Source organism: Esox lucius, chromosome 25, assembly GCF_011004845.1.
Source record: "Esox lucius isolate fEsoLuc1 chromosome 25, fEsoLuc1.pri, whole genome shotgun sequence".
Classification (NCBI taxonomy): Eukaryota; Metazoa; Chordata; class Actinopteri; order Esociformes; family Esocidae; genus Esox; species Esox lucius.
In genome coordinates, this window is record NC_047593.1 from 17,386,054 (window position 1) to 17,408,332 (window position 22,279).

The 22,279-nt window shown below is 49.7% G+C and overlaps 1 protein-coding gene across 1 annotated transcript in view; it reads right to left on the minus strand.

Annotated features, from left to right (window-relative positions):
- Positions 1 to 22,279, minus strand: part of dnah6 (dynein, axonemal, heavy chain 6) — a 54,803-nt gene that overhangs the window by 639 nt on the left and 31,885 nt on the right. Inside the window, exons 56-82 of the mRNA XM_034291263.1 lie at positions 20,243 to 20,345; positions 19,870 to 20,028; positions 19,457 to 19,580; positions 18,867 to 19,063; positions 17,923 to 18,126; positions 16,370 to 16,495; positions 15,404 to 15,568; positions 13,449 to 13,516; positions 13,009 to 13,189; positions 12,599 to 12,778; positions 12,272 to 12,411; positions 12,042 to 12,135; positions 10,225 to 10,360; positions 9,102 to 9,283; positions 8,486 to 8,676; positions 7,805 to 7,965; positions 6,542 to 6,630; positions 5,490 to 5,636; positions 5,257 to 5,395; positions 3,580 to 3,699; positions 3,351 to 3,472; positions 3,066 to 3,195; positions 2,848 to 2,975; positions 2,466 to 2,651; positions 1,068 to 1,140; positions 722 to 873; positions 83 to 305 (exon numbers count right to left, since the gene is read on the minus strand). Coding sequence (XP_034147154.1) covers positions 83 to 305; positions 722 to 873; positions 1,068 to 1,140; positions 2,466 to 2,651; positions 2,848 to 2,975; positions 3,066 to 3,195; positions 3,351 to 3,472; positions 3,580 to 3,699; positions 5,257 to 5,395; positions 5,490 to 5,636; positions 6,542 to 6,630; positions 7,805 to 7,965; positions 8,486 to 8,676; positions 9,102 to 9,283; positions 10,225 to 10,360; positions 12,042 to 12,135; positions 12,272 to 12,411; positions 12,599 to 12,778; positions 13,009 to 13,189; positions 13,449 to 13,516; positions 15,404 to 15,568; positions 16,370 to 16,495; positions 17,923 to 18,126; positions 18,867 to 19,063; positions 19,457 to 19,580; positions 19,870 to 20,028; positions 20,243 to 20,345 — 3,920 coding nt within the window. The remainder of the gene's footprint in view (positions 1 to 82; positions 306 to 721; positions 874 to 1,067; positions 1,141 to 2,465; positions 2,652 to 2,847; positions 2,976 to 3,065; positions 3,196 to 3,350; positions 3,473 to 3,579; positions 3,700 to 5,256; positions 5,396 to 5,489; positions 5,637 to 6,541; positions 6,631 to 7,804; positions 7,966 to 8,485; positions 8,677 to 9,101; positions 9,284 to 10,224; positions 10,361 to 12,041; positions 12,136 to 12,271; positions 12,412 to 12,598; positions 12,779 to 13,008; positions 13,190 to 13,448; positions 13,517 to 15,403; positions 15,569 to 16,369; positions 16,496 to 17,922; positions 18,127 to 18,866; positions 19,064 to 19,456; positions 19,581 to 19,869; positions 20,029 to 20,242; positions 20,346 to 22,279) is intronic.

Sequence of the window (22,279 nt, forward strand, 5' to 3'; positions counted from 1 at the left end):
CCTATTTTGCCGAAGTTTTGCGTGGGTGGTGGTGCCCATGTTTTATGGAGAGGTTTGGGTATAGAGATGGGGTTTATATTACCGGTGGTAGACAGAGTCCCAGCCCTGGCTGATGTCTTGTAGAGAGGGGCGGGGTAGAGGGAGGGCTCTGGGACGTAGTTCCGCTGGGGTTCAAAGTGCACCACAGGGAGCACGGGGTTCATCACCCGCGGCAGCGCGTCCTCAATCGCCGCGTTGACGTCGTCCCAGCGACAGGCATCCATGAACACCCCGTGCACCAGCAGGCCGTCCTTGATGGTGGGTAACTACGGAGACGGAGGGTCAGGAGAAAGCGCTGTTAACAGTTTAACATGGTAATGTTACGCTGCAGGGTTCGGCCTGAAACCTCTCTGCTAAGACAAAGCCACTGTCGGTTGATAAAGCCAGGCGGTTAGCTGCACACTGACTTTGGTTTGCCTGGTGCTGTGACCCAGGTCAGTGTTTGGCTCAGTTCTGTGGCCGGGGTTGTTTGTTGTGGTCAAGTTTGTTTGTCGTGTAATTTGATTTCAGCTGGGATGATTGCTGTAACAGAACTCATGTGGAATATCCCCAGTGGAATCCAGTGTCTACTGATAGGACGAACAGGTTGTGTAGAACACTAATCAGTGCAGTATTTTAATTGTGAAGCCTTGCTCAGGGGCAGGTTGGTGTATTCTGCCCCCCCCCCCCTCCCCCGGCACACCTCAGAGTCCATGTCGAGCTCGGCCCCGACAGGCAGGTTCTTCAGGGCCTCACTCACGGCCCCCTGGTCTCGGTACGCTGACACCATGTTGAATCGGAAGGTGAGCTCGTCGATGGGGAGGTTGTAGTTCCTGGCGTGGTTCTGTAGCGCCCCTACAGGATGTCAGGGGGAACAGCGTGACAACAGTATCATTAGTTCAGTCCAGATTGCAACTTGTTTGGTACCGTATTGAAGGTTCTCTGTAAATATCCAAGAGAATATTAAAAAAAGCCCAGCCCAGTGAAGACACTACAGGCTATTGAATAGAGTCTGGAATAAAGAGACCATAAACAAACAATGTACTGACCGGTGAGGAATCCCTGAGGGAAGAAGAGCCCAGAGATCCAGAAGGATTTGGGCTGACCCCGTGTGATCCAACTCTACCGACAGAGACAGACAGACAGATTTAGTTACCCTGCAGGAATAATGCACATACAGTGGCTAGCGAGTTCCCCTAGGCTATGTTTGCGCTACGCTAATCCCGGTAACCTCGAAGCTACTGTTAAGGTGGTCCAGAGGGACTCGCCAAAAACCACACTTTGCCCCGTTTTTATGTGAGAGGGTTAACCATGCACATTAAAAGAATGACCGGGTTCCCCATTCAAGTCAACGATGGCACCGTGGATGGACTGGCAGGCAGTGTTGTGTAGGAGCAGAAAAGCCATCGTTCTGCCAAGATCTCTGGAAACGACCACATCAAACTCACACATTCCTTTGCTTGAGCTGCACCAGTTGGCGTCATTTGGGTGAACATCCTACACTGTCATGGAAATGACGGCGTCATAATGACAGACTGTCAGACAAACTGCCAGGTTAGATGTCCCCGGGGGTCAGGCCCTTTGTCATGGGTGAGATAAAACAAGACACACACAGACTGTGGCAAGTGACGCTCGCTTCCCATTTCGGGGCTGTCCCAGCGTGTGCGTTCTGACCCAGTGGTGTGTAAATGTAGGGACTGCATAATGAAAGTCAGACCAGTCTCCTGGAATGGAAGCTGCCGTCTGGGGAAGCAGAGCGAATACACAGGGAGGGAGGGAAGACTGTAGAAAGACAGATGGTTAGATGGAGCAGAGGGAGGACTGGGAGAGACGGGCAGATTGACTGAGGCAGTGTACAGCCCAATCCTTAACCACACATCTCACTACCTCTGATAATGACTGAACGTGTCTGGCCTGGGGGGCAGTTCCCTGAGCGCACCACATCATACATTACAAGTCTTCCTGTGTGAGCTAATGAGAACGCACACAGACGTCTAAGAAGTGAGCTAAATGGAGATTTTGCTTCCGTGTGCACGCTACGTTGTGCACGCTACGTTGTGCACGCTACGTTGTGCACGCTACGTTGTGCACGCTACGTTGTGTACACACGTGATTCCAGATAGAAATAGCGCTCTGTGGAAACACTCCGGCCCGCAATGTCTTCTGGTACAGCTGTATGCTGGTGGGTGTGGTCAGTTGTTCCTGTCTGTGGTCCGTGGGTCTGTCAGCTATAGCAGTGGGGGTAGTAGCAGTACAGCTGCAGCTCACCATCAGGACCACAGACACAAGGTTCTGTCTGTACTCTCACCTGTATGTCTCTCACCTGTATGAAGGAGGTCCTGTCTGTCTCTTACCTGTATGAAGGAGGTCCTGTCTGTCTCTCACCTGTATGAAGGAGGTCCTGTCTGTCTCTCACCTGTATGAAGGAGGTCCTGTCTGTCTCTCACCTGTATGAAGGAGGTCCTGAGGGCCAGGTCTTTGATCCAGGAGGCCAGAGGTTTCAGGGAGGGGTAGGCAGAGTGGGTCCAGTGATCAGGAACCTGGTTGTTGAGGAAACTATTGTAGATCCTCTCCATCTCCTCTGACATCACCACCAGCCCAGCTATGGCCTTCTGTAGGGTGCACAGGGACTCCTGGGGAGGAAGGAAACCAAGCCAGGGTCATGGAGAAGGGTTTTAGATAATACATCTGTTATTGTGAATGTCAACCCTTTCCATATTCTAGTAAGGAAGTGCCTGACCCAGGAACCCCAGCCGTTCCATTAATGAGCTGCACTCCAAAGCTAGCACATTTCTGAAGTACTGCTCTGACCTCTGACCCTGTACTCACCCTGAGGACTCCGAGCAGGTTGTTGAACCGATCCACTTCCTGTCCAAGGACGGTGGTGAGGGAGTTGACGCGGCCGTTGGCGTCCCGGACAAACAGAGCCCCCGTGGCCTCGTCCATCTCCAGACGCTCTGAAGCAGAACGCACGTTACATGCTGAGAGGGCATGTGTCCGCATGGGTGCGTTTGTCCCCCCCGCTGGGGCGCGTCCACCTAACTCACCAGGGATCTTGGCGAGGACGGAGTCCGCGAGCTCGTGGACAATCTGGTCGTTGGTTTTGCCGCCGCCGCGGGCCGCCGAGCGAGGCTGCACCTCCAGGATGGTGTGGATCAGGGTCACGGCCTCCTTGCGCTGCACAGACCGACAGACACTTTGAGGGCCACAGCGGTGGTCACCAGACACCGTAGGACCTACTGTCACAGCTTTAGTGGCTAAAGGAGCCCCTAAAACAATGTCTCGCTGCTTCCTGGAGGCCGGGGCATTGTTCCAAAGTGCGGCGGTCTCACCTGGAAGGCCAGGTTGGCGTTCTCGTGCATGCCAAAGATCTCTGGGTCGTCAATGAGGGGGAGGTTCTCTATGTATGTCTTGTAGGCAGACAGACAGTCCATGTCAGGGGCGTAGTACACTCCTGACAGGCATTTTAGGAGACAAAGGCTCAGCCTATAAGTCGTACTATAATTTACAAATTGAGTCAAAGAATACCCACCCCACCCACAGCCTCGAGGAGGGGATCACCTGAGGGGGAGAAGGCGTATCCTGGTTCCAGTGTAACAGGGGAGAAGAAACCTTTCAGAATGGTACGGAGGCAGCGTTGATCCCAGGCATCAGTCACTCTTCCACCGTATGTTATCTCACCTGGGGGACGGGAGTGCTCATTAAGCAGCTAATAACAGGAGAAACCTACCCCGCGGAGACCAGCTGGACCACCTATACAAAATGCTAATTATCTAGTTTCCATTGCAAAACATGGCCATTGATTTCGCTAATGAGTCCAATCCAGCTCATGTAATTAATTAATAATAATTGATTGGACCTACACAGCACTTTTAGACACCCAAATGCTTTACATAGAAAGCAGGGGGGAGGCTTGGGTAATGATTGGCGACCAATCACAAAGCCAGCACCTAACAGCTGTGAGATGGTGACAAGTGGTTAGGATTTCATGATAAGAAAGTAGGGCTGCAAAACACTGAGTTGACAACAGTACATGCTACTATGGTTAAATGGACATGCAGTGCCAGACAAAATATGGTGGAATTATGAATTTAGCAAACATACATTCGGCAAAAAACAACCAAATTGAAAGATCTAGATTGGAAGATAAGTGTAATTTAAGATGAAATTAAATTAGGATAAACCAGACCAAGTTTTGGAGAATAATTTGTATTTGTGTTTATGCATGAAGGAGAAAGTAATTGCGTTTGTGTATCACGATTCTTTAGCAGGAGCTTTGAGTCTCTGCAGTAGGAAGGTTCCTGTCTGCCTGCTCGTACAGAAGGGGGAAATTATTTCAAAGTGTTAATGCATTCCATACACAACCACAGCCTCTGGGATAGTCTCCACTCACAGCCGGCCTGCCACTAAACCTCACAGAACCACAGGACCTCATACTGACCAGCAGTAACGGCATGAATAATAGAGGCCCGGGGGAAGGGGGGGGGGGGGGGCAGAAGGCAGTCAAGTAGAGGAAGGGGGGGGTAACATTCACCCACGCATTTTCAAAAATGGATTTGAGCCCACAAGTCAAATGTAAAAATTCCAGAAGGACTATTTCTGAGGTGTTTGGTGTGCGATACCTAAGGGGTGAAGACAACAGCCCACAACACACAGCGGTGTCACGCCAGACGCTGTGTGCCCTCGACACGTAAGCCCGCTGTCTCAAGACCTCATCATATCTCAGCCTGTGCATGTTGCCCAGACCCCTGAGCAGGACCGGCTCTAGCCTTCTGGGGGCCCCAAGCCAAATTCTATCTGGGGGCCCCAAGCAAATTCAATTTTGGGGCCCCAAGCCAAATTCTATCTGGGGGCCCCAAGCAAATTCAATTTTGGGGCCCCAAGCAAAATTCTATTTGGGGCCCCCTAGCGGTCAGGGGCCCTAAGAGGCCGCTTACACTGAGAGCCGTCCCTGCTCCTGAATACAAGTAACAGCGGTTTGCACTGATGACAGAGGCCGTTCAGTCGTAACATCAGTCAGCAGAAGTCACAAAAAATCGGGCCAGTCGGCCGTCTCGACTGATCTACGGGGTCCGTGGCACCGCGATCGATCCGTGGCGGCCGTCGTGTCCGGAAACGTAGCGGTCCTGGTAGGCACGGCAACCGCACAGGCAACAGAACGGATAACGTTTGATGCACGTAGCACTCAAGGGGAGGCTAGGAAGGAGTAAAGGGGCAAGTGGACTCGCACACACCCACCAGTGATGTAGATAAGCGCGTCCCAGGGTATGTGTCCTGACTGACAGTAAAGGTTTAGGTTGAGTAGGGCACACTCTCGGTCACTGTCGTTGAACTCGTAACAGATGTTCCAGCCCAGAGGGCCAAACTTCTTCCTCTCCTGCAACCCACACACACACACACATACAGTTAATTCTGCTGTGAGACTCAGCATCACTTACACTCATCTAAGACATGGGGGTGTCTGTTCGAACCTGTATAACAGCTTGGAACAAGCAGACGCCAAAGATGATCTTCCTCCATTTGCGTCCCAGGATGTGCTCCTCGAAAAGGTTCTTGGTAATCTCGGTGAACGCGCGGCGCACATTGGCGCGGAGACCCTTCGGCGGCTCGTTGGTCACCTGACATACGGTGAGGAGAAAAATCACTTGGGATATGCTTTTCCATACACAGTACAAACACTTTAAAGCACTAGATTGCAATTTACAAAAAACAAATTGCTAAATTACTTCGTAAATCTCCATATTTATATGTTTAGAAAACAAATTACCCCCCCCCCCCCATTTCTACTTTGTCTTGGACGCTTATATTTGAAAAATCTACCAGTACCAACAGTAAGTGACACTGATTAAGTGTGACATATTGCTGTATTCATCAACTATACTCAAATAAGAAAATACACAAAGCTTTGCCTCCGTGAAGTATTATACAGCCCAAAGCTACAGAACGTGAGGAAGTGTTGATCTAAAATATGAATGTTCCTTAAGAGATGTGCTTGAGGCCTCCGTGGGTGGGAAAAGCCTTCATTCCCAGCCATAGCTAATGGATCCATGAGAGATGCAGCCGAACTCAGTCAAATGGAATGGAGGTGTGTGTGTGTGTGTGTGTTGATAAAGCAATGGCCTTACTCTCTCAGGGATAAAGACGGCCTTGACAGAAAACACTGGCCGGGTGGCTAAGCCTAACTCAGCATGCACGCTGAAAACAGTGTCCACACAACGCTATTTCATATATCTTTTTTAATCCTGTCCTTTTATTTTCACAACTTCATTTAAAATAAACAAATCGGGGTGTTTAAATTGATGTTGAATGTTGTTGCCCGTAGCGGTCCTGTCCACACGTCCTAGCTGCCGCCCACTGAACTCAGGAGAGGATTGGTTACCAATGTCTGCGCTAACGTTTGTCACGTTTGCTGGCACGTTTCAAAAAGAAAAAGCAACAACACTATCCTAACATGTAACACTGCAGAACCAGAAGCTCTCTGTGTGTGCGGTTGTTCTGTGACGGGGATTGTGGCGGTGGTCACCTTGACTGAGTTCTGCAGGACGGTCACAGGGAACACCGTGGTGGGCATGGAACTGAGGAACAGGCGGAAGTTCTCGTGGATCACCGTGCCTACCGGACACACACACACACACATCAATAAAACTGGAGCAGGCCAGGGAAACAGCAGGTGCAGAGTGTTACAGCCATTAATATCCCATTCCCCGTGCTCCGTCCTGGATATAAACATTGTCCTTACCTGACCATCACCACACCTGTTACCCAGACACCAACACCCCATGTGGCTATACCACCCCAGTAAAAGGACGTCGGCGTCGGCCCGCTGAACGCCCGTTTAGTTGGGGATGGGGAAGGGTTGGGGGTAATTTCAAAACTAGACGTCTGGCTTCATGACTTTGGAATATTTGTTTCACTTGCGATCTCCCCTGAAGGCTTCCAGACTGAGCAGAATGCTCCATGCAGACAAGACAGCCCATGCCAATAGAAAAGCTGAAGCAGAGAGGCTGCTCTCTCACCTCAGTGGCTTGTTTGACGTGACTGAGTAAACTGTTTGGCTGGCTAGCTAGCTAGCGAATGACTGGAACATTAGCCAGCCCGCATGACAGCTACTGTAGCTACTGTATAATACCATACTGCATCTAATAATGCCCTCCCGTGACTGTATAATACCGTACTGCATCTAATAATGCCCTCCCATGACTGTATAATACTGTACTGCATCTAATAATGCCCTCCCGTGACTGTATAATACCATACTGCATCTAATAATGCCCTCCGTGACTGTATAATACCATACTGCATCTAATAATGCCCTCCCGTGACTGTATAATACCATACTGCATCTAATAATGCCCTCCTGTGACTGTATAATACCGTACTGCATCTAATAATGCCCTCCCGTGACTGTATAATACCATACTGCATCTAATAATGCCCTCCCATGACTGTATAATACCGTACTGCATCTAATAATGCCCTCCTGTGACTGTATAATACCGTACTGCATCTAATAATGCCCTCCCGTGACTGTATAATACCGTACTGCATCTAATAATGCCCTCCCGTGACTGTATAATACCGTACTGCATCAAATAATGCCCTCCCATGACTGTATAATACTGTACTGCATTTTGTGGATTATTTTTTAACTACAGAATATTTTACATTTACCTGCAGTGCATTTCAGTGGATATCTGTACAAGCACTTAGTGACAACCGCTGCTGTGAAAAATGCTTTATAAAATAAATGGGATTGGAAAGGGTGTGTGTGTTTGTGGTATCTGACCAGGCTCGGCAAAAGTCTTGATCAGTTCCTCCATAGCCAACATCCAGGAGACGGCCAGGTGGCAGTTCTGGAGGAAGATCCAGTGGCCCGTCTTCACAGCCTCCATGATCAACCTCTCTGCTATTGGACCCTGGCCCTGGCCAAGAGAGATGGACTGAACCCTGAGGGGGGATGAAACAGAGAAGGGTTGACCTACAGAGGTAGAGGTGTGAGACACGGGGAGTACACAGAGGGATGTGACACAGGGAGTAGACAGAGGGATGTGACACGGGGAGTAGACAGAGGGATGTGACACGGGGAGTAGACAGACGGATGAGACACGGGGAGTAGACAGACGGATGAGACACGGGGATTAGACAGAGGGATGTGACACGGGGAGTACACAGAGGGATGTGACACGGGGAGTAGACAGACGGATGAGACACGGGGAGTAGACAGAGGGATGTGACACGGGGAGTACACAGAGGGATGTGACACGGGGAGTAGACAGACGGATGAGACACGGGGAGTAGACAGACGGATGAGACACGGGGATTAGACAGAGGGATGTGACACGGGGAGTACACAGAGGGATGTGACACGGGGAGTAGACAGAGGGATGAGACACAGGGAGTAGACAGAGGGATGAGACACGGGGATTAGACAGAGGGATGTGACGCGAGGAGTAGACAGAAGCCTCACCTGTCCAGACACCCCCTCTCCTTGGCGAAGCGCTGGAAGGCCCCCATGGGATCTGAGCCGGTGCTTAGGATGAAGACCAGCGGTGTGGTGGGAGACATGTCGCCGTACAGTGTCCCCAGGTCCACTGGAGGGTTCTCCACAAACTGCTTCCCCAGACTCACAATGACAAACTCAGTCACGGCAAACACCACCTTAAGGGAGGAAGAGAGTGACAGAGAGAGAAAGTAAATAAAACGGATGAGTGAACAATGACATTGGTAGTCATCCCAAACTGGCCTGAAGGGAACTTCACGAAATGAGATGTAATCGAAATGAAAAAAGAGCATTGACATGGAAGCGCAGGCCTTTTCCCCATCACAGACAAACGCTCCTGTCCCTACCTTCTCCTCCATGAAGCTCTTGATGAGCACCATTCACAGACAAACGCTCCTGTCCCTACCTTCTCCTCCATGAAGCTCTTGATGAGCACCATTCACAGACAAACGCTCCTGTCCCTACCTTCTCCTCCATGAAGCTCTTGATGAGCACCATTCACAGACAAACGCTCCTGTCCCTACCTTCTCCTCCATGAAGCTCTTGATGAGCACCAGTCACAGACACACCCTCCTGTCCCTACCTTCTCCTCCATGAAGCTCTTGATGAGCACCAGTTTCTGGAAGGGCCCCAGTCTCTGGTCCCAGTGGCCCCGAACCCTGTCGGTCTCCTCTCCCTCGCAAGGCTCCTCTGAGAAGGACTTCAGGTCAGACTCAGGAACGTAGCCATGCCAGCTTGCTGGGTTGATACGCACTTCCAGACGACCTGGGACATACACACACCCACACACAGATTAATAATAAAAAATATCCACAGCAGAGTACAATGTAAGCAACCATCGTGTGTGTAGAGAGGTGTTGTTGGTGTTGTTGTTCCCTGAGCAAGTCAATTAACACTAGTTATTCACAGGCTGTGATGTGTCCTTAACGTGTTCTTAGTAACACACAAAAGTAATAGTAAAAGGCTGATAATAAATAAATAAAGCTTTCCTTAACAATTCCTAAACAAGTCTGCCAATTCCAAGTGTTTTAGTGAGATTCTGCAGCCCTGACATCGACCAAAAGTGTCTCCCACAGCCAAGACAACCGGGTTGGTCCTGGAGGAGCCGTGTGTGTCTGTGTGTGTGGGGGGGCGGGGGGGGGGGGCTATTTTCTCCCACTTAAATTGTTTCCCCAAGGCACACACGTAAACGAGAACCTGTTCTCAATGTGTTTGTCCCCGAAAAAATAAATACGGGGAGCCAGTGGAGGTAGAATTGCGGTGGAGTGATGTGCTCTGGGAGTGGGTGGCGTATTGGAGGGGGTGGTTTATGTGAGGAAACAGCTCAGTTCTGGTCCAATCGCAGCCTTCTAAGGCACTTGACTGACGCACCAATGAAAAGGGAGGCGACGATGAGTTGCTCAGCAGCAGGTTGTGACAGCACAGGTGGCGACCTTGCAGCGGCGATGGAAACATTAGAGTTGATGACAGGACGGGTTACCTGAACTGCATGCTAACACACGACCAATTCGTCAGGGGCGGATAAGCACACCGTCAGCAATCTGTGGCAAGTGAGAGCTAGCTTAGCATGTGTGCTAGTCCCGGCTAACTGGAAAGACGGGGGCTCGCTCATGGCGTGTAAAATCAGACAAAACCCTCAAATTTACATCGGCAGCTCTTACAAAGTGTTTCTACTGAAGCCCAAAGATCGGGCAACAGCAACCTACCTAGTTGGATGGAGATGGGCGTAGCGGAAATCTCCCGCTCGATGCCTTTAAAGCAGGGCAGAGAATCCTCAAGCTCACAGCAGGTCTGCCAGGCACACGGCGTTAACCACGGCACGTCAGGCCTCGCGGCACACTCCTGGGAAGGGGAGGGAGGCGGCAGGCGAAATCGACAGACGAATTGGAAAGGGGGAGGAATAAAGAGGAGGGGGCGGGGGTGTAGATGAACAGAGATGGGAGGCGAGAAGAGAGGTGGGTGGAGGAAAGGGAGGTGGACACGGGAATACAATGAATGTAGCGGAGATAGAAGAGGACGGGGAAACCGCAAGAAGGTTGGCGAGGCGACAGGAGGGGAGGGGGGGGGGGGTGCATGGGGGATTAAATGGAGTGTCCAAGTGATGGATGGAGAGGAAATGAGAAAATAATGGCAGGGGGAGAAACAGAAGATGAGCAGGAGGGCGGAGAGGAGGAACATCCGTTCACTGACAATTGTCTTCCGATTGTATCGGGCCAAAGTGGCCGTATTTCCTCGGCCTACATAATGACGTGTAAAAGGCCTTGTGTAAATGGCCCGCTGGTTATGAAGCCGTTGATGCATCTGGCAATTCGTGTGGTGTCAGAGCTGATATAGGAGGTGCGAGAGCCCCAATGTGGCCGCCAGACACTGATTTAAGGCCAGTTAGGGAAGCACTCAAGAACCTTAAGCACAACAACGCCGTGACGCGGTTGGAATGCGGATTGCCATTTTTAAGATTTGGCGCAGAATGAATGACATTACACAACTGATCAGGCAGTAGACAATGCAGAGGGATCCATTTTGGGCTCGTGAGCACCACTTCCAAAACCCCTGGCTGAAATGACCCAGGCGCTCCGGAGCGTCTCTTTAAGTAGGGGTTATGAACGAGGGAAGGGAATACGGCTGATTGTTGACCGGTGCCTCTGTCGAGACAGAACAATCAGTATGCTAGACACAGTGACAGCAGCGGTTAGAATCGCACCCCCACACCCCATCTCTCTCCATCCCTCCTCATCCCTCTCCATCTCTCTTCATCTCTTTCTCCGGTGTCTCAGAGGCACCAGAGCAGAAAAACAGGCTGACTGGCACACTGGTAAACAGACAGACACTCAATAAGGAGACAGAAAACGAGTGCATTGCAATCGTGCTCGGTGAAGAAAGGATAACTGCAGAGTTGCTGAAGGGAGCAATCTTGTTTGGTTTAAAGGCCATATCCGAGATATTGACAAAGGGTTCTGTCTGTGCCTAGATTTCTATAAATCAGGCACCTTTCTTTCATTTACATAGATCCGAAAAATTTGTAGGAGTTTAACAAAGGATGAAATCAGAGCCCTGTAAATAGCTATGAGTAAATGGCCTTGTTTAATTGGCATACTAATTTTTAAATACCCTTTTGTGTTTGGGTTGAAAACATAAATTGGTGATAAATTGAACATAGGAAACTGACTAAATGTATCACTGTTATATGAATATTCAGTCATTTAACGACGTAAAAGTCTAAAAAAGTTGCCAATAATGCCCATTCAAATTTGCTCCAATATAGTCTGTCAACCAACAGCACTCAACTTATGAATATTCATGTGCAGGGTCAGATATTAGCATACTACTAACTAGCAAAGCTAGCCATCACTAGCATTCACATGTTGATGTAACTTTAAACTGTAATCGATTACGTTTCCAGAGACCACCATTTAGAGCGCTGGTTGAAAATAAAACATGTTAGTGCCGACACAAGCTCCTAGTGTTGTAACAGCTTGCCCGTGATTGGCTAAGAAGAAGCCAATCAACTTGACTTCCTGACTACCTTGTCGAGGGGGGGTGAGCCCCGCAGGAAGTGCAGCCACTCCGCGTCGGACACCTCGCCACGCTGTCGCATGACTTCCACGCAGAGCATGAAGCTGTCTCCACAAAAACACACAAATCGTTACCGCCATACGTGCATTTTGATATTACGTTTCACACACGAAATGCAGCGGGCCAAGTTCCAGAGTAAAAAAAAAAACTCTGGAACTGAAAGACGAAAACCCTTGTCACCTGTAAATGGTCTTGTGCTCCTCAAACAGGCCGCGGGACACATTGGTGTAGCTGGTGAGCAAGGTCTGGTCCAGCAGCACCTGCAAACGCTCCTCCAGAACGCTGCTCCTTTCAGACATTTCTATGGTGGTGTTGAAGAGCTGCAGTCGTGGAAGAAAGAGGAGGAGTCATTGGTGGGGTGGGGGTGGATGTGAGAGGGAAGGGACGGAGAAACGAGGGGAGGAATGGAGATGGAGTGTGATAGAAGGGGAACAACAAACGTTCCTGATTTTTGGAGGTCAGAGAAACCATTCATCTGTCAGTACAGAGACATCTGATGTGGATCACCTGTTTGAAGTACTTTAGGGAGAACTGGTACATGGGGTCTATCTCGGAGAGGCTGGCGATGACAAAGTACATGACAGAGCCTCGGGTGGCCACGGGACGGTAGCGCTCCCTCGCCGCGTTGATCATCAGCTCCGTCGCCTCCGCCTCCTCCAGACGATGTTTGATGGCCTCCGATGTCACCTACAGGTTGTGGGTCAGATGGAAACCGATAGAAAAAAGATGATTGAGGAACACTAAGGACAGAAACTACACGTACAGAAAGGTGATACAAATACCGCTCAAAAGAAAAGGTGACCACCCCTGAGAGTTCAACAATCACACCCTTTACCATAACGAGTCCCCCCATAGACCTCAGTAACCCCTGGCCTCAGCTGATATATGTGTTTTCTTTCACCCCTATGACCCCTGACCTTTGACTCCTGCAGGGTCTGCACCAGCTCTTCATTGTCCAGGATGTTGCCCTTGGAGTTGAAGAGCAGTTTGAGGATGCGGTCCTCAACAGCCTTCAGTTGGTTGCGGTCGGCATTAATCCTCACAATCAGTTGGTTCCTCTGCTCCTCTAGTTCCGGTCGCTCCAAACGAACCACATCACTGTGGGTGGGAACACCAGACAACCGCAAGTCAATCACGCCATCACCGTTTCACCACGGGACTCAGCCCAAGTCCAACCCGCCTTGGCTGTCCAGTTAGCGGTCAGAATGTCTACCCAAACCCCCTGAGCGCTAATGGAACACCTCCCTTTGGAATCATAGGTAACACTATTTAATTGCTATAGGAACAAAAGTCCAGTTTGGCCTGGGGTGGTCAAGAGTTGTTGAGTCAAAGACTCCTTCAGATTGCCTGTGTGTACCTGAGAAGCTGATCCTCCAAGCCAGACTTGGTGACAGTGAAGTTAATGATGGTCACTTTGATGCACACCTGGAAAACATGAGAAGATAAATACAACAAACCAGCTTAAAGCTCATAGTAACATAGTACTTGAGAGAAACTATTTTAAGCATCCATAGCCATCCAATCAAATAATGTTCATAAATAAAAAATACAAAATGTTACCTCTTTAAATCGCTAAAAAGCAGCAGTGAAAAAGCTTTGATGTTTGATTCAAAAGCAATGTGTCTTGTCCGTGACAACTTTGTGCAGAGATGCCTAGAAGGCATGAAAGAGACAGACGTCGTAGAGATGAATGCCAGCCTGTTCTTTCACATCCCTTCTGTCTGAGGAACTAATGAACCAATGAACCTTGATGGTTGTACAGTCATCTCCCTAAAACTGATAAACCAATGAACCTTGATGGTTCTACAGTCATCTCCCTAAAACTGATAAACCAAAGAACCTTGATGGTTGTACAGTCATCTCCCTAAAACTGATAAACCAAAGAACCTCGATGGTTCTACAGTCATCTCCCAAAAACTATGAGGGACCTCAGCATTACCCTGGACCCCAATCTCTCTTTTGAGAAACATATACAATTTACTTCAAAGGTGGCTTTTTTAAATATCCAGTACATTGCAAATATTTAAAAGGTTTTGTACAAAAATAATGCAGATCCACAGTCTCGTCAGATTAGACAAAATCAGCCTCTCTACAGTGGCTCCATTATTGCGGAACAATCTGCCGATTACTGTGAGAGACAGAGACTCAGTCTCCATCTTCAAGTGCCTACTGAAGACGTGTGGTTAGGAGTGGTCTGGCCCAGGGGTGTGAAGCTGACCGGAAAGGAACTGGATCTACAAACCATCCCGCTGATGTCAAAAGGGCCCCGTAAAATACATGCGACAGATGGACGAACTGCCCCGCAGGGCTTTTGGTTCGAGGTCACCGGGGTGCCGCAACGTGGTGTGGCTGAGGACGTGTGAGCTCGGCGGTTTGGGAGCGTCGGGCCGGGGCTGGCTCGCAACGCCTTCAAATGGCAGCATGGGTTTTCTCCCGCAGGCTGGGTGAGCCAAGGGGCACAGCCGGCCAGCAGGTGGGAACACCTCACGTCAACCGTCCCCTGGCAAGACTTGGGCCGTGATGCCACCGCTCTCTGCCAACCGCTCACGGTGTTTATAGTGTCAGTGTGCCAACGTTCGTCACATGGAGCGAGAGAGGGAGAGGTGTTTGTGTGTGTTTGAGGGTGTGCGTACTGAGGGTCATTTATTATATTTGTACCAGAAACAGATGGGGAAACCAGACATTTTATTAACCTCAAATAATTCTAAACACTTGGTGACCCACCTCAGGTAGGCAGTGATTGGTGAACCACCTCAGATGGGCAGTGATTAGTGAACCGCCTCAGATGGGCAGTGATTGGTGAACCGCCTCAGATGGGCAATAATTGGTGAGCCGCCTCAGATGGGCAGTGATTGGTGAGCCGCCTCAGATGGGCAGTGATTGGTGAACCGCCTCGGATGGGCAATGATTGGTGAACCGCCTCAGATGGGCAGTGACTGGTGAGCCGCCTCAGATGGGCAGTGATTGGTGAACCGCCTCAGATGGGCAGTGATTAGTGAACCGCCTCAGATGGGCAGTGATTGGTGAACCGCCTCAGATGGGCAGTGATTGGTGAACCGCCTCAGATGGGCAGTGATTGGTGAACCACCTCAGATGGGCAGTGATTGGTGAACCACCTCAGATGGGCAGTGATTGGTGAACCGCCTCAGATGGGCAGTGATTGGTGAACCACCTCAGATGGGCAGTGATTGGTGAACCGCCTCAGATGGGCAGTGATTGGTGAACCACCTCAGATGGGCAGTGATTGGTGAACCACCTCAGATGGGCAGTGATTGGCGACCCACCTCAGATGGGCAGTGATTGGTGACCCACCTCAGGTAAATAGTGAGGGTTGGCCATCTTGGTGGTCATGTAGAATCGGAAGTTCTTGTCGTAGTCGACGTCAGAGTCGCCCAGGCGGATGAGGGTACGTCCTCCGGACACGAACGTCTGTTTCAGCAGGATTGGCTCCAGTGACGGGTCCACGCTTTCCTTCAGCTACACACAGACGCACACACAGGCGCACACACACACACACACACAAAAAATTTCACTAGTCACTTCGCGCAGAACAAATTACCACTAAGACCCACACCCTATTTGAGGACGTTATTTGTGAATAATACGTGGAATCCAGGACGGCTCACACCTGTTGAACCCTCTCAGATCTGCAGTGGGCGTAAGGACAGGGTGGACACTGGACAGCTGTTGAACGGTATGCAGCTCTAACCACGCCCCTAGGGCTCATTATAGATGTCATTCATTTGCAATTGTAAAAGTTTGAAGCAAACATTTGTAGTTAAAGCAGTGATTATTACTATTGAATGCAATCAAGCCTCCCGTGTTCAGCATAATACTTTTCGTTATTTCGTCAGGGTGTGTGGCTCTTTCAGTAAATCAACAGAGAACCAAATCTCCTTGGTTTTCTAGGTATTCACAGCATCACTTCTGATATTTTTCCTATTCCCTGTGACTTGGCCAGACAGTCACGGTGTCCAGTCCAGTGCTCTCTGACCCTGAACGTCAGGTTTTGTGGTAACTTGATCCGACTGCTTTCACTAGAGGTGAATATCAGATGGCGAAGCTATTGCACTTGAAGAGGGCCCTGTATTCCCGCGCGAAAATAAAAATAAAAAAAATAATGTATGTCTCTTCTGGTCACGAAGATTGCTGATGTAGCGCTTAGGTATGGATTTGAGACTGGTGTGGTGACTCGTGTCCAAGACAATCAGTCAACCCCAAGAATGTACCGGTAACCCCCCCCCAACATTGTCCCAACCCACCCCCCACTGGACCCACCTCCTCCAGCAGAACAGGCACGCCCATGCGAATGGCGTTCTCCAGGGTCCGCAGGAAACCAGAGTCGGTCAGTTTGATCACCTTCAGTCCGTTCTTGGTCTCCTTTGAGCGGATCCAACGGTTTGCCTTGGAAGGGAGACGGGTTTAAATATTCATTATGGGGGTATGAATATTCATTACGGGGGTATGAATAGTCATTACAGGGTTGTTCATTGTCTTTGTGTTTCACGTTGGTTTTGTTAGTTTGGCTAAATCCTATCAGACCATATGGGCCAGAATTTAATAAATGTTATTTCTATTATTGTTATTAGGTCAGTTCTTGTATTTGTTCGATTTCACAAGAAAGGGTGTTTTTGCATTCCCTACCATCCCTGAGACAGCATCGGGCCAGGTGTTATTGCCTTTTTTTACAACGAGCCGGAGAAATAAGGTTCAAGTGCCTTGCTCAAGGGCTAAACGACCAAATGATTCCATTATTCACATTAGCATTCATGTTATTCAGGTCGACTCCGGGAATCAATCTAACCTTTTGATTACTGGCCCGAAGCACTTAACGGCTAGGCGACCAGCTACCAAGCTTTCAGACTCTCTTTAACGTTTCAGGATTTCCATCATAGAGGGATATCAGAATCAGAAAGAGTTTCATTGCCAAGTAAGTTTCACAACAAACAAGGAATTTGTTCAAGTCCGTTGGTGCAACAACAACTTATACACAAGGAATAAGGGAAATAAAAACAAATAAGAACAGTGGTCTGAGCATAAAAATTAGTGCATTAATAAATAACAAAAACATTACAAAGAAGTATATGCAAGGTGCAAGATTTGTCCAGTTCAGGGTTATATGTGTATGTGGGAGAGGGTTATAGTCAATGATATTAAACCAATGATATTAAATCACTGATATTAAACCAAGCTTACATATTGTCTCTTTAAGGTATCAGGGTGTCCACCATAAAGGGTAATTATGGACATTTCTCTCCTATTAGAAAGGCTCTACAGCTACTAAGACGATGGGATTCATGAAACTACCAAATCTGAATCACTCACAATGACATGAATGAAAACTGACCCAGGCGCTCCACCACAGACCTGATGTTTGCTTTCTGTTTGTGTGTGTGTCTGGTCTGTGCGCGTGCGTGCGTGCCTGCGATGCTGAAGTGTCCCCACGCTAGGCTGCCAGCCAGCTAGCCTCCCTCCCCCCTCTCTCCCTCCCTCGGTGCCTCTCCCCATCTCCATCACAGGCAGTGGATGACAGAGGCAGACCAGTGGGCAGACCACTCCCTAGGGCACCACCGCAGACAGGAGGAGGAACGCTGGATGACAGAGAGGATAACAGGCTGTGTCAGGGGGACTGGAGCTCAGCATCGGGCTACAGAGGGACTGAGGAAGCAGAAACGTGTGTGTGTGTGTCTTGGTGAGAGGGCAGAGTCTTAGTACTCCCTCTGCTGCATGGCTGGCTGTGTTTGTTTCAGAGGATAGGCAGGCCGTCAACACTTTGTTCCAGCACGGGATCAGTACAAGGTTTCCGACATATTTCTGGTGGGCCGGGTCACCTGATCCTGAGGGTCGATCATGAGCGGCCAGCGCCTCCCGCGGGTCACCAGGATGCCGTTCTCCGTGGAGACGGTGTCCCTGGGCAGTCCGTCGGCGTTCCACTGGCGGATCTCGTAGGGGTCACCCAGGATGTTGATGAGGCTGAAGCTGCCGCTGATGGGAATGCCCAACTCCTGGCACCGCGCCCTCCACTGGTCCACAAGCTGTAAAAACACAAAAAAACACACACGCACACATACCCACACACACACACACACACACGCATGTTAAGAGCCAAGTCTATTCAGGTAGAATGAAGATTCCCCAGTTCCCCATTCGTCTCCATATCAGTCACTACACAGAGGTTCCAGCTGGGACTGGTGCTGACAGCCAGGCAGCCTGTCATCAGTCAGACGAATCAGGCGGAAAGCTCCGGACAGGGGCATAGGGGATGAGAGAACTCAGGGACAATGGGTTCAGTCATGGTCTGGCCCAAGGGGGAGAGAGGTGGGAGCACAACCCGGCCAGAGAGACAGGTGACATAACATCCTTACCCACACAGACCAGTGCAAAGTCAATGGTCTGTAGTGGACCCTGGTTATAAGGTGGTTATAGTGTGACATAGCCGGCGGTACAGGGCAGGTTATAGTGTGACATAGCCGGCGGTACAGGGCAGGTTATTGTGTGACATATCCGGCGGTACAGGGCAGGTTATAGTGTGACATAGCCAGCGGTACAGGGCAGGTTATAGTGTGACATAGCCGGCGGTACAGGGCAGGTAATAGAGTGACATAGCCGGCGGTACAGGGCAGGTTATTGTGACATAGCCGGCGGTACAGGGCAGGTTATAGTGTGATATAGCCGGCGGTACAGGGCAGGTTATAGTGTGACATAGCCGGCGGTACAGGGCAGGTTGTAGTGTGACATAGCCGGTGGTACAGGGCAGGTTATTAACAGTGCATACCAGCTGTCGGTAGTGCATGGTGAAGGCCCCATAGTAAGCCACGCAGGCGGCGGCGATGAACACGTTGCCCACCACGTTGCCAATCTCCTGCCGGAACATCTCCATGCTCTCCTGCCAGCGCACCTGCTCGTCCCCCAGGGCCGCCGTCAGTTTGCCCGCCCTGGCCAGCCTGGCCTCCGTCAGGGCCATGGTCTTGGCTGGGGTTGGGGGTGAGGGAAAAAGGAGAGAAGCAGCATTAAAGAGAGGGAGGGATAGTCAGGAAGAAGTGAAAGGGGAGAGATGCAGGAAGAGGGAGGATGTTCATGTATCATTCAGCAGACGGAGCAGGTCGCTGCACATCATCAGTCCTGTGTCCTCCGAAACGCTCTGGGCCTTAATGAAGGCCCTCACCCAGACCACCCCTTCTCCGTTTCCCGGCCAACCAAACCTGGCCAACGCTCCAGGGCGTGTGTCCCTGCGATACGCCTGGATCCGCCTGTCCGTCACTCACCCAGACCACCCCTTCTCCGTTTCCCGGCCAACCAAACCTGGCCAACGCTCCAGGGCGTGTGTCCCTGCGATACGCCAGGATCCGCCTGTCCGTCACTCACCCAGACCTTCTTTCTCCGCTACGCTCTGGTCAAACTGCTCCTGCAGCACTCGGATCTGGTTCTGCACTTCCTGTAGCTGCCCCTGTTTCTCCTTAAGGGTCGCCATGGTAGCGTTCAGCTCCATCTGCAGTGAGAACAGGAGGCGGTTTACGTTAAAGGTGATGTTCTTTGCTCTGAACATGAACGTAGCAGGTCAGACAGCAGGTCAGACAGCAGGTCAGACAGCAGGTCAGACAGCAGGTCAGACAGCAGGCCAGACAGCAGGCCAGACAGCAGGTCAGACAGCAGGCCAGACAGCAGGCCAGACAGCAGGTCAGACAGCAGGTCAGACAGCAGGTCAGACAGCAGGCCAGACAGCAGGCCAGACAGCAGGTCAGACAGCAGGCCAGACAGCAGGTGTTCGTGATTCTAACCTGTGCGGCGGCCAGTCTCTCTTTCTTGGGGCCGACCTCCTTGAGGACACGTGAGTAGAGGTCCATGGCCCTGACCCACATGCACATGGACTTACAAGCCTTGGACACCTTCTCCACCTTCTCAGGCACAAAATCTGGGTTGGAGATATACCTCTGGAGCTGAAAAACAAACATCCAAATAAAACATTATTTTGGTTCGCCTCCCAAACGGCACCTTATTCCCAAAAGGTTTCAGGGACCCGTGGTGCATTTAAAATCCCAACACACGTCAAAGTACATTTAACTAACGCATGGAAATGAATAAAGCAAATGAAGCCAATACAATATGAGTTTCAATGTTTTTAAGAAAGTCTGAAGGAGTTGTTGAAATTACCTTCTGTAAGATCTGAGGCTTGATGTTTTCCTTGTCGTAATCCATCAGCTTCCTGAGGAAGTAAGAATCACCCAGGACCTGCTTGGCACTGGGCCAGTCTGGTCTGTGGGAGGTGGAAGAGGAGGGTTAAGGAGAGACATGCAGTGGGTGTGTGCGGCCTTATCTCGGTTACATAACCTTTGCGTCCTCTCTCCATGCCTCATTCTCAATATCCATTGGATGAGAAAGCATGAGGCCCCTCCCCTCTGACCTTCTCCAATGGGCGTTGAGAAGGAGCGGAAGGGAAACTGGCATAAGGCCCCAGTCTGCACAGATCAGCTAAGACGACGAAAAGCAGAGTGGACAGCTGATTCTTGGTGACTGTCCGCGCACAAAGCCGAGGGTCACGCCGCCCAACTGGCATGCTATGAGGACACGACACACCAGTTAATGAGGCAGATTAAACCTCATCAGACAGTGATATAACGAGGCTCCATCACATCCCTGTTAATCAGAGTAACAGTGGTAGTTGCATCACATCCCTTTTAAGCAAAGTAACGGTGATAGTGGTATCACATCCCTGTTAATCAGAGTAATGGTGGTAGTGGTATCACATCCCTGTTAATCAGAGTAATGGTGGTAGTGGCATCACATCCCTGTTAATCAGAGTAATGGTGGTAGTGGTATCACATCCCTGTTAATCAGAGTAATGGTGGTAGTGGTATCACATCCCTGTTAATCAGAGTAATGGTGGTAGTGGCATCACATCCCTGTTAAGCAGAGTAATAGTGATAGTGGTATCACATCCCTGTTAATCAGAGTAATAGTGATAGTGGTATCACATCCCTGTTAATCAGAGTAACAGCGGTAGTTGCATCACATCCCTGTTAATAAGAGTAACAGTGGTAGTTGCATCACATCCCTGTTAATCAGAGTAATGGTGGTAGTGGTATCACATCCCTGTTAATCAGAATAACAGTGGTAGTTGCATCACATCCCTGTTAAGCAGAGTAACGGCGATAGTGGTATCACATCACAAAGTTATCAGTATGGCAGCTAAGCCTGGTGAACTCAATGACTCGAGGTGAGATCCACTTCTAAATGATATATATCTAAGCGTGGCTGGTGAACTCAATGACTCGAGGTGAGATCCACTTCTAAATGATATATATCTAAGCGTGGCTGGTGAACTCAATGACTCGAGGTGAGATCCACTTCTAAATGTTATCTAAGCGTGGCTGGTGAACTCAATGACTCGAGGTGAGATCCACTTCTAAATGATATATATCTAAGCGTGGCTGGTGAACTCAATGACTCGAGGTGAGATCCACTTCTAAATGATATATATCTAAGCGTGGCTGGTGAACTCAATGACTCGAGGTGAGATCCACTTCTAAATGATATATATCTAAGCGTGGCTGGTGAACTCAATGACTCGAGGTGAGATCCACTTCTAAATGTTATCTAAGCGAGGCTGGTGAACTCAATGACTCGAGGTGAGATCCACTTCTAAATGTTATCTAAGCGTGGCTGGTGAACTCAATGACTCGAGGTGAGATCCACTTCTAAATGTTATCTAAGCGTGGCTGGTGAACTCAATGACTCGAGGTGAGATCCACTTCTAAATGTTATCTAAGCGTGGCTGGTGAACTCAATGACTCGAGGTGAGATCCACTTCTAAATGTTATCTAAGCGTGGCTGGTGAACTCAATGACTCGAGGTGAGATCCACTTCTAAATGTTATCTAAGCGTGGCTGGTGAACTCAATGACTCGAGGTGAGATCCACTTCTAAATGATATATATCTAAGCGTGGCTGGTGAACTCAATGACTCGAGGTGAGATCCACTTCTAAATGTTATCTAAGCGTGGCTGGTGAACTCAATGACTCGAGGTGAGATCCACTTCTAAATGATATATATCTAAGCGTGGCTGGTGAACTCAATGACTCGAGGTGAGATCCACTTCTAAATGTTATCTAAGCGTGGCTGGTGAACTCAATGACTCGAGGTGAGATCCACTTCTAAATGATATATATCTAAGCGAGGCTGGTGAACTCA